We start from the raw sequence: 14141 nt of genomic DNA on the forward strand, positions 1-14141 counted from the left end.
TCAAGCACTTATTTTCATAGGAAAATTTTGTTACAATCATTGTACGACATACAACTATCTCTTGATCCTTAAATATTGGCGTATTTTGATAAAATCAAATATAATTGTATGTCATATACGTACATTGATTTATATGACATACAATTACATGTCCATTGTACTGTACGTGGACAGACGAATCCTTTTCATGATGATGAAAGCATCCATATAGGTTGACAAGCTACTATGGCTGTGGTGGCATGATGTGGGGGGCAGAAAATCCAGGATGTACGTACCTAGCAAATGAGTCACGGGTGGCAGCTCATCAACACAGTTCAAACTTTGAAAAAAATTGTATTGGAGATGTCATGAATGATTGAAGACGCAAGTTTTTGCAGTTTTCTTTTTTCCTTATTTTAGCTTGTGTACCCGATTCCTTCTGGTTGGGCCATCACATATATCCAAGGAAAGCGCAGTGAAGATTCCAACCAGGCCGAGAGGCCAAGTTGACGCGTAGCTCGATCTAATGGGATGCCCTGGATTCTCCTCTGTGCTATTCGGATCTTTCCGGCCGGGTAAGACCCACCCACTACACCCATTATATACAATTTTCATTCCCTCATCCGACTTGTCAATCATGTAATTTCCAGAATAGTTTCTATAAATGAATCTAGAATATATATATATATATATATATATATATATATAGGGTGGATTCTGTCATCATTATCTTTCGTCTTTGTCTGATAAATGGGGTTCAATAACAATTAAGAATATTGGTTTTTATGTTGAAGTTATATACTATGAGTTGAAATCTCCACAACCACAACCCTAAGGTGGAGGAATTATTTTTCATAATAGTGTAATTTATATATTTTGGGTTTGTCGGATTCCTCATTCTGTTGAGGACAACCATGCATTTCTATCTTAGTCTCAAGAGCTAAGTGAAAAGTAAGTGAAATTTGTCATGTTAATGTTAAAGGTATTATATATTTACTTCGCACCAACTAGTTATTAATCTAATGGTATATATTCATCTCTAGAATGTCGGTCCCAAATTCAATTCTCTCTTCTCCCTTTAAAAATTTATGAAATTTAACATGTTTAGTTATAATGTTTAGAAATAGAAAGGAATAGAAATCACAATATCATACACCAACGAAATTTAATTAATGAGGTCTAATCATCATACCATCTTTATAATTTTATTATTAAGTTAAAAACAAGAATAAGAACAAAAAACTCACATCGATCTTCTTTGTCTAAATGCAAATGAATTTAATTAACCTATATTTTGTAGGTTTTGGATATGGAGCCATGAGAAACGTCGTGTCATTTTCAAGTGCACCTATGGCGTAAAGTGACTGATCTTATGCTACACCCACTATATATGGCCAAGAAGCTCAAGGCAAAAAGATTCTAGCTAACAAATTAAGGAGATATGACAAAAACGGATGTTTGAAAGTTTTCACTAAACAGACTTAGAACTTAATTTCCTCTTCACATCCTTCTTTGTCGGGCTGTCTAAATTCTACTAGCTATAGACTGGACCATTAGAGAAACTTAAAAAAGCATGCATTGGATGCTCTTATGAGAATGCACAAGAAACCAAAGCATTGGTACCCTTTTTCGCGGGCCATATACTATGAACTCATCATTTTGGGTTAGACTAATGCACGTCACAGTTTTTACAAACCCAATTTCCAAACAAACATTACAGGGGGGATAAAGTATAGTACGTACTATAGCTAGTACTTAGGAACGACATAATACACCAACCAGGTCAGTAGCTAGGTCACTTACTAATTTTAAGCTTATTAATATTGTCCATCTTTAGTTTACAACCACTTGGACATGTCTTTGTACGTGGAAGTTTTCCCAACTATGTATATCGGCATATGTTTCAGCTCCCTTATTATATATATATATATATATATATATATACTTATTGCATGCATGTGCAATGATCTGCATTGTACGAAAATTATTGTGCATGGTTTTGTTTGCTTTACCTAATAGGCCATATGGAGTTCGAAGTTCTGTTCGATCCTGAACAGTGTAAAGAAGCTAGGAATCTCTCCATGACTCTTTGAGAATTGAAAGGGCACATATGTAATATACTTATTGCTGTACATGACTGTCAGCTCAATAATTTCCTGCATTCCAAGTTTCCAACCTTTTATTTATCCTATTTTATTTAAAACAGGTTCATTAATTCGACTTAATCCATTATATTAAGACTGAATTTTATGATTTTTACAATAATTTGACACGGAAGTTCCTTAATAATATATCAATATGAAAAGTAGTATTTATAGGCAGATCGGGAAAGAATTGAGTTTGTAACATAACCCTAACCCCCCACCATCATTGAAATCTTCTTTTGAACTGACTAATAGGATTATTCAAATAACATTTATTAAACCCTTTTAATTGTAAATACATTGAATCGCAAAAACAATATCATGTGAGTCACACAAAAATATTCTTTCAAAATAAAATAGGGATATGAAAAAAAAAAATATATATATATATATACAAGCTTCTTCTATTGAGGTATACCTCAATTTATTTATGTTGAGGTATACTCTGTTAGGGCCCACACGAGTCGTTTTGTGTCGATTCAAACCGTTCATTTTTTACATCTCTATTGATAGATCATCCTTGCAAAAAATTAACTAAATCGGAAATTATTTGCATATCTAACTTTGATCAAATAAATGGATGAACCAAATATTTTCGATGAAACTGTTCATTTGTTTTATAAAGTTAGATAGGAAAATGATTTCTGATTTGACTAATTTTTTGCAAGGATGATCTATCAATGGAGATGCAAAAAATGAACGGTTTGAATTGACACAAAACGATTCGTGTGGGCTCCAACAAGATCATACCTCAACATAAATAAGTTGAACTATACCTCAATATATATAAATATATATATATATATATATGCAAGTAAGGAGAGAAACCATGTCCTCCAAGTTTTCTTTTTTCTGATAAAAATAATAAATTAATGAAAGGGGTAAAATTGGAAATTTTGAAACATTTTTTTCGGGTGTGAGTAACAACTAACAACACACCATCGTGAAGGCCAAAATAATTGTTTCTCTCATATATATGTAGATCAGTTGGGGCTGGGCCACATACCATATGGTGATGGTCCATCACTCCATCCCAATGCAAATTTGTGAATTGGGAATAGTAACTGGGCTTGATGGGGAGATGACTGAACTTCATTGATTCTTAACAAGGTTGGAAGACAATATCAGCCCAAGACTAAGCTGATCTTATTTGTGAACAATATAAGAAATTGAGAACAAATGAAAACTATCCGAAGACGAATTTAGACCGAATAATTCTTCATTTTTCTTTTCCCAAAAGATAAAATCTTTACCTTTTTTATAAGTTTTTTATTCAGATTTTATCCTATGAAAAATCAGAACACAAAAAATGAAAAAAGATAACTTCCTTTACCTCTCTTTTTGGCTAAACAACAAGATAGTTCAAATACTAACTGACCTCTCCAACCTGAACTACCAAGTTTTTAGATGGATGCAAATGTAATGGCCATTAATTCCAAAATAAGAAAAAAAATGAAACATTTGCAATGACAGGGAAGTCCTTTCATGGGGATTTGTGCATGATGATGACTTATAGTTGGTAAATTATAACTTACAACAGACTGACTGGTGGCCAGAAACAAAGATATTGCTTTTCTCTTTTTAACTTTTTTCCATTAATAATGTTGTTGTTCCTGTTCCTGCATGTGAATCTCTTCAAAATTAATCTGAAAAATTAAAATATAAAAAAAAAATCACATTTTCTGATTCACACTATTTGATCATATGATGTGGTATTAGTATTACTGAGCTTATTGTTTGAAATCCGGGACTTCCACTTGTTTGTGTTGAACTTTTAATCTTAATTGTATTATTGTATATCATAAATTTAAAAATATATGAGCAAAAGGTGAATAAACTTATAATACTTTTGAGTACGTGTAGGGTTGCATTAATAAATTTATAACCCATGTATGTGTAATACATGGATTATGGATAGACTTAAAAATCATTAAAAACAAATATAGCAACCAACTTTATGTTAGTCAAGTTAATCAAGTATAGCAACAAATATATATAAGAGATTAATATATAAAATAGAATTATAGAAAGCTAGCTAATCAAGATTCAATTTAAAATACATTTCCAATGCCAAGCCTTTGCCTACATATACTAAGTTGACTAAATGTTCCCATGCACAGGAACTAAATAGGAGGTGTGGTCCTCCATCCCCTGTTCTCTCTGTTTTCAATCAAAACCAAACTGATTACCAGAGAACAGAGCAAGCTAGCTAGAAATTAAAACAGTAGAGTACGTATATACATTAATTTACACAAATCATATATGCACTAGTTAATTTTCTACCAACATTGGTCAGTCTCCCAATTCCTACAACTACGTCCTGAAGAGCCCGACATGGCGGCGGCGGCTGAGGAGGATGAAGAACAAAAAGGTCGTTGCCTATCATACTTTGCTCTTTTTTCAGGGTCTGATAGTGTTGCATAAGCTGCATGAACTTTCATGAATTCGGTGGCAGAAGTCTGTTTTTGGTTCATGGCCACCACATCAGGGTGACACCTTCTGGCTAGCCTCCTATAGGCTGCCTTGATCTCATGCCCACTTGCTCCAGTTGGAAGCCCAAGAACCTCGTACAGTGATGAACTACTTGAACTTGCTGCAGCCATATTTTTCAATTCTCGATCAAACGTTGTTGGTTTGGTATAGGCAGCTTCAAATTTTGGTCAAAATATGGGTTTTGAAGCACACAGTTGAGTAGGGGATTATGAGGCAAATATTGAGATTGGGAGGGCTTGAGGAGTTCAATAAAAGGAAGGGGGAGTGAATTTATAGAGAGGTAAAGAATATGGTTGATACTAATTCCTATAATGCGAAGCTGATATTTATTTCGTGATTGTATGTATTTGAGGTGTATCTTATAGTTTTATATTTGACAAAGAGTTCGTTAGTTATGACAGTTTTTCTCGTTATTTAAAGAAAGACTTGTATTTAAATAAATCTTATACGTCAATCATATATATTTTACAAATAAAAACATAATATCGTGCGCACAATTTATTTTGCATAATTAATATTGATTGACACATTTAACAAATAAAAACATCACGCACAAAACTTCTTCTGCATTATTATTATTAAGATCATGTCTTGTTAGTATGTGATCTATGAATTTTTATTTATTTATGCAAAATTAATAATATGGGTTGTGCATTTGTGTTTGTGTCTAAAGTCTTATTTTTAGAATGGTAAAGGTTCTTTTTATGACCTTATCCATAGGATGCTGTACTGTGCTGACTCAGCTTTCTGTTTGTTTGGATAGGCCTATCCTTTATTGACTGGTCCCACTTTCTCTTTCACTCTTGTATATATGGATAGAGCTGGGTCCACTCCTTTTATCCTATTGGTTTTTCATTGCTCCTTTTTCCTCTTTGTTCACCATCAATGCACGAACCCGGTCGGTTGAGATTTGTTAGCGGTTAGAGAGCCATTGAATTTTCAGAGAGTGATGCTAGAGGATCTCTAACCAAAAAAAAAAAATGATATTTCCAAATTAGTGCACACAAAATCAATGATCATCTGATCTAAGTGATATTCAGTCTCCTCTTTACAATGGAAATCTTTTGTCCAAATTTTGTTGACGTAAAATCACGATTCTAATGACTTTTGTTTTGTGTGCATTTGCACTTCTCCTCTAAGTACAAACAAACAAAATTAAAATGTGAAAATCATTACCCTTAATGCATTCATAAAAAACTAATTACAGTCATTCTATATGTCGGCTCAAAGAGTGTGAGTAGAATAGTGATGAATTTGTATAAGAATTTAGGGTGTGTAGGGTCCGATATGTGTGGGCATAAACTTTTGATATATAGTGATACATTATAATTGATATAGTTGATGTAACATATATACATCAACAATCATCTAATAGTGTTACATGCACTATCTTATATCCTAACTTTATAAATCTCAACTAATGTGAGAGTTTGTTATTTATTATCTATGGACTCACTTTAAACCTCATTTATTTACAACACAAGTAAGGAATTGACATGTCATCTACTACATTAGTTGAGATTAATAAGTTGAGATACAATATTACAATGTGATGCTTCTAGTATTATTAAATTAGATAATAAAATATGAGATTGTTGTCTCTTTAGTTTACTTAGAGTAATGATTTTGGATCTTCTCTAGGTCAACCACTTGTGTAATATTTTATTATGTAAAACAAGAATTTAAATTTTTTTTTTTTTTCAACTAAAAACATTTATTCAAAAGTATCATTTATCTTGATATGTTGTATTTTTACTTCTTTATTTATAACTTTTATAAGACTAAACTCATTTTGTTTTTTATTTAGGAAGGAAATTTAAAATTAGGATCTCTTGAAATATTGGAAAAAGAAATATCACGAGATAAAAAATTCTGTTGTTTTGCAAGGGATTAAAGTTCTATTTGATTTCTTGGCCAAAAAAATAAAGTTCTATTTGATTTGGCCTGCCATATTTTGGGCTTTCACTGGGCCTGGGATTCTCAAATCTTGATGGGCCTCCTAATTGTTTGTTGGGCCTCAAAAATGTTGTTGACTTAGAGAGCTGCCGGCGAGAACCTTGACGCCAAATTTGAAATGCCGTCGAACAAGAACAGGAAGAGGAGAAGGCAGGTGGAGCGACCCACGACCCACCCGAGAAACAAGTACTCCGAGAACCCACCCGACTTCGCCCATTTAGCTTCTCTCTACCCGTCTTTCAAACCCTTCGTCTTCTTTGGCCGAGATGGTCGACCCAGAATCGACTGGACCGACTTCAACGCCACCCGGGAACTCACCCGGGTCCTGCTCGTCCACGACCACGGCCTCAATTGGTAATTTTGCTCATCAAATTTACGTATGGTTACTTGGGCATTTGTTGGAATACAGGGTTATGCATGTGGATGCTTTGGTTTGCTTCTGTTTCGATTTGAAAGTTAGTGTTTTTATTGTTTATTATCAATTTTTGAGGTTACCCAGCTTCTTGTTTTAGTTGAATATGCTTTCATTCTATTTATTCTGTGTGTCTGTGTCCAATGCTTTTAATTCTACCAGTCACTGAAGTGAATTCAAAATCATTGCCACCTTAATTAGCTTCACAAACTATTAATATGGCCCTTTAGACACGAGGCATTGCAGCCTATAACAGGATGATCAAATTAAACATTCCCCTAATCTCAGTACAATCTTAGTTGTGGAATAATGAGGAAAAGAGAAGAAAATGAAATCTTAAATTCAGTGTTTAATTAAAGAACAAAACTATAATTAGCCAAGTAATTTGATAAAACTTTGGTAGCTTTAATTTTTAATATCTGAAGTCCCAACTTAACTCTTAACTCATTATACAGTTCTTTACTTCTTTATCTCTCTTGGTCTCATCCTTTTAGGGTGTAACTGTATCAACCAAGGTTGAATCCTTGAAGTCATTCAGTTAGTGAAGTTGAATTGTAATGGGAATTCGTATATGCCGTATGTTTAATGTGAATTTGATTTCCCAGGTGGATTCCTGATGGGCAGCTATGCCCTACAGTTCCCAATAGATCGAATTACATTCATTGGATTGAAGATCTTCTCTCGTCTGACATCATTGTGAAGACTACAAGAAATGGTGATAGTGTGAGGGGTTTTGATATAGGAACTGGAGCAAACTGCATATATCCTCTTCTTGGTGCATCTCTTCTAGGATGGAGCTTTGTTGGGTCAGGTTGTTTATTCGTTAGCAGTTAGTGTTTTCAGATTTGGGTAGTTGAATATGTTAAGGTCTTGCTTAGAACCTAACAAAATTTAAATTTTATGGACCTTTGTTGCAGATGTGAGTGACGTAGCACTAGAGTGGGCAGAAAGAAATGTCAGAGATAATCCACATATCTCGGAACTTATTGAAATTAGAAAGGTTGAAAGTGGTGAAAATAGCCTTCGAGTGGAAGGACCGCATAACGGAACATTGGTTAATACCGAAAGCAAAATAGATTTGACTGACAATATGGGAAGGGAAACAGAGCCTTTGCCCTCCTCTTCATCTGATCTGCATGCTGATGTGAATAAGAGGTATTATGGGCCACCTATCCTTCTTGGTGTGGTTAGGGATGGTGAGGAGTTTGACTTTTGCATGTGTAACCCTCCATTTTTTGAGACCATGGAGGACGCAGGACTGAATCCAAAAACTTCATGTGGTGGGACCCCACAGGAGATGATTTGTCCTGGTGGAGAAAAGGCTTTCATTACTCGCATTATTGAAGATAGTGTCACGTTGAAGCATACTTTTCGGTAATATGCTTTCTTACACATTCTGTTCTTCCCAAATCTCCTCTTTTCTGAAGGTTTCATAAACTCAGCTCTTATATCTCACCCTTCAATTTCAGGTGGTACACATCAATGATTGGGAGGAAATTGAACCTCAAATTCCTGACATCAAAGCTTTGGGAAGTTGGAGTCACCATAGTAAAGACAACTGAGTTTGTCCAAGGCCAAACATGTCGATGGGGGCTGGCTTGGTCCTTTTTGCCTCCTGCCAAGAAGATAGTATCATCTCATGTGGCTGTGAAGAATAACCTCTCTTTCATGCTTGAGGTTTGGATGTCTTTCCTTTGTATTTTTTCAACAATCTATTATTTGTTTCAATGTCAGAAATGCATCTATCTGAATGTTGCAAATCAGAAGCTGCTAGTTTTCCACATGAGGTTAAGGATTCCCCCAAACTCGAAACCCTTGCCCCAGCCTAACACACACCCACACCCACCCATCTGATGGTTGGAATGTAGGACCTATTTTGGTATGTTAACAGGAGACCTCCAAGATTGATTTTATTGAGTTTTTTTGAGCCTGTCAAAAGATTGAAAGATGAATAGCTCTTATTCTTTCCCTGCACATCTAACTTTCGGGATCTGATCATCTTGATTTCTCTTCTTTTAGATTTACCCGTGGTATACAGAAAGGTTACAATCAAAAGAGCAGTGATCTGAAAAAATGAAAATAGATTTTTTTTTTCTTCCATTTTTAAGCCAAAGTAAGCCCTAGCTGTTATCTTTTGTTTCTACAAAAGGAAAATACGTGTTTATGTGTGCAGAAAATAGGCATCAATGTGGATTGAATTACATCACTTCATATCATAATTCTCACCATCTCATGCCTTCTGTTACTACTAACGGGAGATCTAATGCTACACTTTGTCTACTTCGCAGGGCCTCGAACGAAAACTCAGTGCCATACATGTTTTGCAATCAGTTGAATCCTTTTTCCGTGATAGTGGTGCATTGTGCAACTTGAACACATCCTCATTTACGCTGGATGTATGCTTATCTGTTAATTTGTTATTGTGTTTGTTTATCAAGTGATATTGGCGTGCGCTCATATGCAACATTATCTAATTTTAATAGATCACTACAACAAATGATCAGTCAGATGCAATCTTGAAGGGCGAGTCACAATATGGTGATAGACTTGCTAGTTGTGAAGATATGCAAGAGGCATCTATAAGTTCAAGCTGGTTGAACTTGCCTTCAAATAACCTAAGTTTCCGTGTTTCGGTATGATGTCATTGCTTGGCTTGTATGTGGTGACATTGTTTTTAAAATTTGTGATTGATTTGGACAAATTTATCTTTCTATAGGTCTTTCAGCAAATCCCAGGCACACTTCTAGTGAAAGGTTCACTACAGCAGAGAGATAGTCAAGTTTCAGGTTTTCACGCACCTATTTTTCAAATTCTATTTATCTAAACGTTTCTGCTATGGTGCTATGATGGTTTTACATATCCTACTAGTTATAGTGCCTTGAATGCAATTCACCAAATTATTCTTTCTATGCTTTGAATGTGCTATTGCTGTGATGGTTTTACATCTCTTTACTAGTTATAGTTTTTCCTTCTATTCTTATGCTTTTGGCATTGCTGACCCTCTGGTAACCTGGTGACTTGGTTTAGGCAACATCCATTCAATCTTTCCTTCCATACCAGTGCAATTAATTTGGATCGCTAAGATTATTGACTTGCCAATATCTCTAGGCTGTCAATTTTGACTTGGTGTTTTACTTGTGTTCATGCTAATATCAATGATCGCCATGACCTTTGCATATGTTAATTACTTGTTCTCAACCAAATTATTAGTTGCCTTTAATTTTATCAGTTGGATTTCACAACATTTTGATAAACATAATTATCCTTTTGAAGTTCTTTACTCAATTTTGAGGCGTCTTAGAAAACTATGCTAAAATCTCTAATTTGGTGTGATAGAGATGTCACAACATAAGGAACCGTAAGTTGTCTTTCACCATCGGTTCACCAAATCACATTTTTATCTTTCATTTTACTTTCCAAAAGAAAGAAATAAGAATTCATCGCATCATTCATTTAATGTTGGTGTAGCTCTCTCCAAAAGATTTTTCATGGCAAATGGATAAAAGATGTGGTCTCTGTTAACTGCAGGAGTGTTCTCATCAATATTCCAACGGTTGGAGGAAGTTCTGAAACAAAAATTCTGTAGAGAGAAGTAGACTCACAGTAGACCTTTCCTTGTCTAAATCCAGCAATAGAGCAGCACTGAACATGTTATATATTTGCAGTGATTGCATTGCAATTCTATGTTGGGCTCCAATGAAGCGTCAAATAGGCTATGCAATAGCTGACAGCTGCTGATGCCGGTCCACTCTTTGCTCGACAGCTGTACGGCAACTTGTCTTGGTCTTTGAGCTACCAATGTAATATATGTTGCTATAAATTGAGATAAATATTGTCCTAGCAACTATTGAGCCGGAATAGTAATCAGCATTGGGGCACCTTTTTTACATCCAATGTCACCATAATTGCATTGCCTATTGACCTGCTGCATTGTACATGCTCTTAGATATATTTGCGTCCTTGAGGCAATTGTGTTAAAGCCATAATTGTAGCAACTTCTTTTCAATTAATTGTTGGTGCTTTCACATTATGAGATGGTTGAACCAGGCCAAATGGATTAATGGATGCATAGACAACATTGTGATGCTCTGTTTTGTGTTGCTATGTGGCAGCTCATTGAGTCCAAAGAGTCCCAAAACATTGTGATGCTCTGTTTTGTCTTGCTAACCTGTGAAATTTAGCATGATCTCTCATTATGTGAAACATTATAGAAAATATATCAAAATCAAATAGCGCACAATCGCTCATAGCTTGGGAGACAGCCATACAAGTGGACCAACCAAAGAAAAAAACAATTGATAAATGCCAGTGGACCAAGAAAAAGAGATACATCGATTATAACCATCCACCAAATCCACTTATTCAATCAAACATTGAATTGGCCACCCACCAAGATAAAAAACGATAATACATCTCGTCCTATTCTAAATCAAATCATGATGATAATTATAAAAGACAGAAAAAGCTCTTCAGAAAAATAATCAGTTTTTGTACAAATCAATAGGTCGCTTGACCACAATGAAATCTGTTGTCTGACGTTACAATGCTTGCTATTATAACCCACAAAGCTAACATTTTTCTCTGCACATCTGACTCCATTTACATCAAGAAAAGGAAGATAAGGAAGAAGAGGAAGAGCATAATTCGAAATGGGTTCACAGGTCTCTAAACAGGTAGAGCGGCGCAAGGCGATCTTAATTGAGAAGAAAACGCTGTGTGATCTTCACGAAAGCTGCGGCGAAGACTTTCCAGATTGTGACTACAAGCCATCAGATAGACAAAACTGGATGGATGGCCTAAACCCTGAGAAAGTTCACATAAACAAGATTGTGTGGCCGGGAAGCCATGACTCTGCAACCAACAAGATTGGAATTCCATGCATCACTAGGCCTTTTGCCCAATGCCAATCCCTGTCTATCTACCACCAGCTTGTTAGAGGCACCAGAGTTGTTGATATTCGAGTTCAGGAGGATCGCAAAGTGTGTCATGGAATTCTTGTCACATACAACATGGATGTTGTGATCAAGGACGTGAAGAAGTTTCTATCCGAAACCAAGTCCGAAATCATAATCCTTGAAATCAGGACTGAGTTTGGACATGAAGACCCTCCTGAGTTTGACAAGTACTTGGTGGATCAACTTGGTGAGTTCCTCATAAACCAAGATGAACATGTTTTCAATAAGACCATTTCAGAGTTGCTGCCAAAGAGAGTGATATGTGTGTGGAAGCCAAGGAAGTCACCTCAGCCCAAGGCAGGGAGTCCTCTGTGGAGTGCTGGACACTTGAAGGACAATTGGATCGACACAGATTTGCCATCGACGAAATTCGAAAGCAATCTGAAGCATTTGAGTGAGCAGCAACCAGTGTCATCAAGAAAGTTCTTTTACAGGGTGGAGAACACAGTGACACCTCAGGCTGATAACCCCATTTTGTGTGTCAAGCCTGTGACTGGGCGGATTCATGGATTCGCGAGGTTGTTTATAACTCAGTGCTTCTCTAGGGGTTGTGCAGATAGGCTGCAGATCTTCTCCACGGATTTTATAGATGAGGATTTTGTTGATGCATGTGTTGCAGTTACGTATGCAAGAATTGCAGGGAAGGCCTGAGTTTCATTGTTTTGTGTTATGTGCAGTTTTTCATTTTGTTTCTCTTGTTGATACATCTTTGTTCCATGGAATTTGAACTGTAATTCCTATTGGGGTCAATTGTTGATTTGTTTATCTGTAAGTTTATTTCTTTGTTTGTAATGTAATAAATGAAGGGTGGGATGTAGTAGATGATGCAATTGCACATTGCTATGTGAGCTTCTATTTTTCTCTATCCCTTTTGTTTTTCCTGGTTTCTGTTTTCACATAGAATTTTGCTGCAGTCAGGTACTGACTCTGGAGCAGCATCCATGTTTGAGCTGGAGAAAGTACATGCCAGTCAGTCTTTAAGTCTAGACTGCTCAGATACAGCAGAATGATCTTGAGAACTAGAATGTTAAGAACCTTCAATGGCCTTTCGAATTCAAACTGGCAAAAAAAAAAAAAAAAATCAATAACCAAAACACCCACAATAGAATCATGAATTATTATTATTATTTTTTTAATTTAATAGATGGTGATTCTAACTTGGACCTCTTCTAATAAAGTGAAGATAAATAAATACATGTATACCAACCAATTAGATGAAAACCTTTTGTCGGCAGGAAGAAAGAAGAGAAAAAGCATAGAGCCATCATTTTTGCCATGAGAAAATAATTATCAGTGATAAAGGCATAAGCCTCCATGCGATACTAAATTTTATTTTCCATCAGTTTTGGCTAAAAACATTGAGATCCGTCTGTAGTCTATTACATTATTCTTCTTTACCAAATATGTTAAAATAAATGATTTCAAAACTTCTGAGAAATAAAGTTTTTCTGGTTGAGCAGGGCCACAAACCTGAAAAACATTATAGTCATAGAAAACTTTGTGAATAAGCTGGAAGCTCATTTGAAAAACTCAATGGTCCACATGGGATCATAATATAACCATACTCATCAATTAGACAAGCAAGAAAATTGTCACAAACCCCACACCATAAGTTTCATGGGGCCTGCCATGTGCAAATAGTGCTACTTATTATCTGTAGAGTAAGTTCATGATTCAGGATAACCATCACTTGCAATCTCAATCCAAATAGCAACAGTATACAACTCATGAGCAAATGGGTAAAAGAGATTATTGGACTTTCTTGATAAGATTCAGCTGTCAGAGTTTGTAGCAGCACCAATTGATTATTTTATATTTGGCTTTTCTTTCTACTTTTTTATTCCATTACCACCATTTGAGAGATGTAGAAAGATTTGAAGGTAGGTAGGGCACATCACCATTGAGGAAAACTATACTTCACAGGAGCATTTTTAGCTCCTTTTTACTACACATCATCATCATTCTAATTTTTGTCTCAATCTTACTTCTTATGGCACCAGTCACATGAATTCTCAGTTTTCCATTCTTTTCTATTATATGTAATATCTATTATTAAATTTAATATTTTTAAGATCTTTTCGTATTACTTCTTTCCATATTAATCTTGGTCAGCCTCTTAATCTTCTTTGGTTATAGGTAAATCTAGTGGTCAACATACACCTTCATCTTGATTCCTTGAATAAAGATAAATCTGATTGTTGA

At 35.4% G+C, this 14141-nt stretch overlaps 3 protein-coding genes across 3 annotated transcripts; 2 read left to right on the forward strand and 1 right to left on the reverse strand.

Annotated features, from left to right (window-relative positions):
- Nucleotides 1-4117: 4117 nt before the first annotated feature.
- Nucleotides 4118-4953, reverse strand: LOC147276427 (chaperone protein dnaJ 11, chloroplastic-like). The gene has a single exon (XM_086255178.1). The coding sequence runs from the start codon at nt 4724-4726 to the stop codon at nt 4403-4405; it is 324 nt and encodes a 107-aa protein (XP_086111304.1). The 5' UTR covers nt 4727-4953; the 3' UTR covers nt 4118-4402.
- A 1731-nt stretch (nt 4954-6684) lies between these two features.
- FIO1 (methyltransferase) lies at nt 6685-11014 on the forward strand. The gene is made up of 8 exons (XM_086254681.1): nt 6685-6926; nt 7590-7795; nt 7902-8358; nt 8454-8661; nt 9273-9380; nt 9468-9617; nt 9701-9770; nt 10513-11014. The coding sequence occupies exons 1-8, from the start codon at nt 6691-6693 to the stop codon at nt 10578-10580; spliced, it is 1503 nt and encodes a 500-aa protein (XP_086110807.1). The 5' UTR covers nt 6685-6690; the 3' UTR covers nt 10581-11014.
- A 269-nt stretch (nt 11015-11283) lies between these two features.
- LOC147276429 (uncharacterized) lies at nt 11284-12804 on the forward strand. Its single transcript, XM_086254680.1, has one exon. It carries the CDS (start codon nt 11634-11636, stop codon nt 12588-12590), a length of 957 nt encoding a protein of 318 aa, XP_086110806.1. The 5' UTR covers nt 11284-11633; the 3' UTR covers nt 12591-12804.
- The last annotated feature ends 1337 nt before the right edge of the window (nt 12805-14141 follow it).

Source organism: Dryas octopetala, chromosome 8 (assembly GCF_963921425.1).
Source record: "Dryas octopetala chromosome 8, drDryOcto1.1, whole genome shotgun sequence".
In the NCBI taxonomy this organism is placed as follows: Eukaryota; Viridiplantae; Streptophyta; class Magnoliopsida; order Rosales; family Rosaceae; genus Dryas; species Dryas octopetala.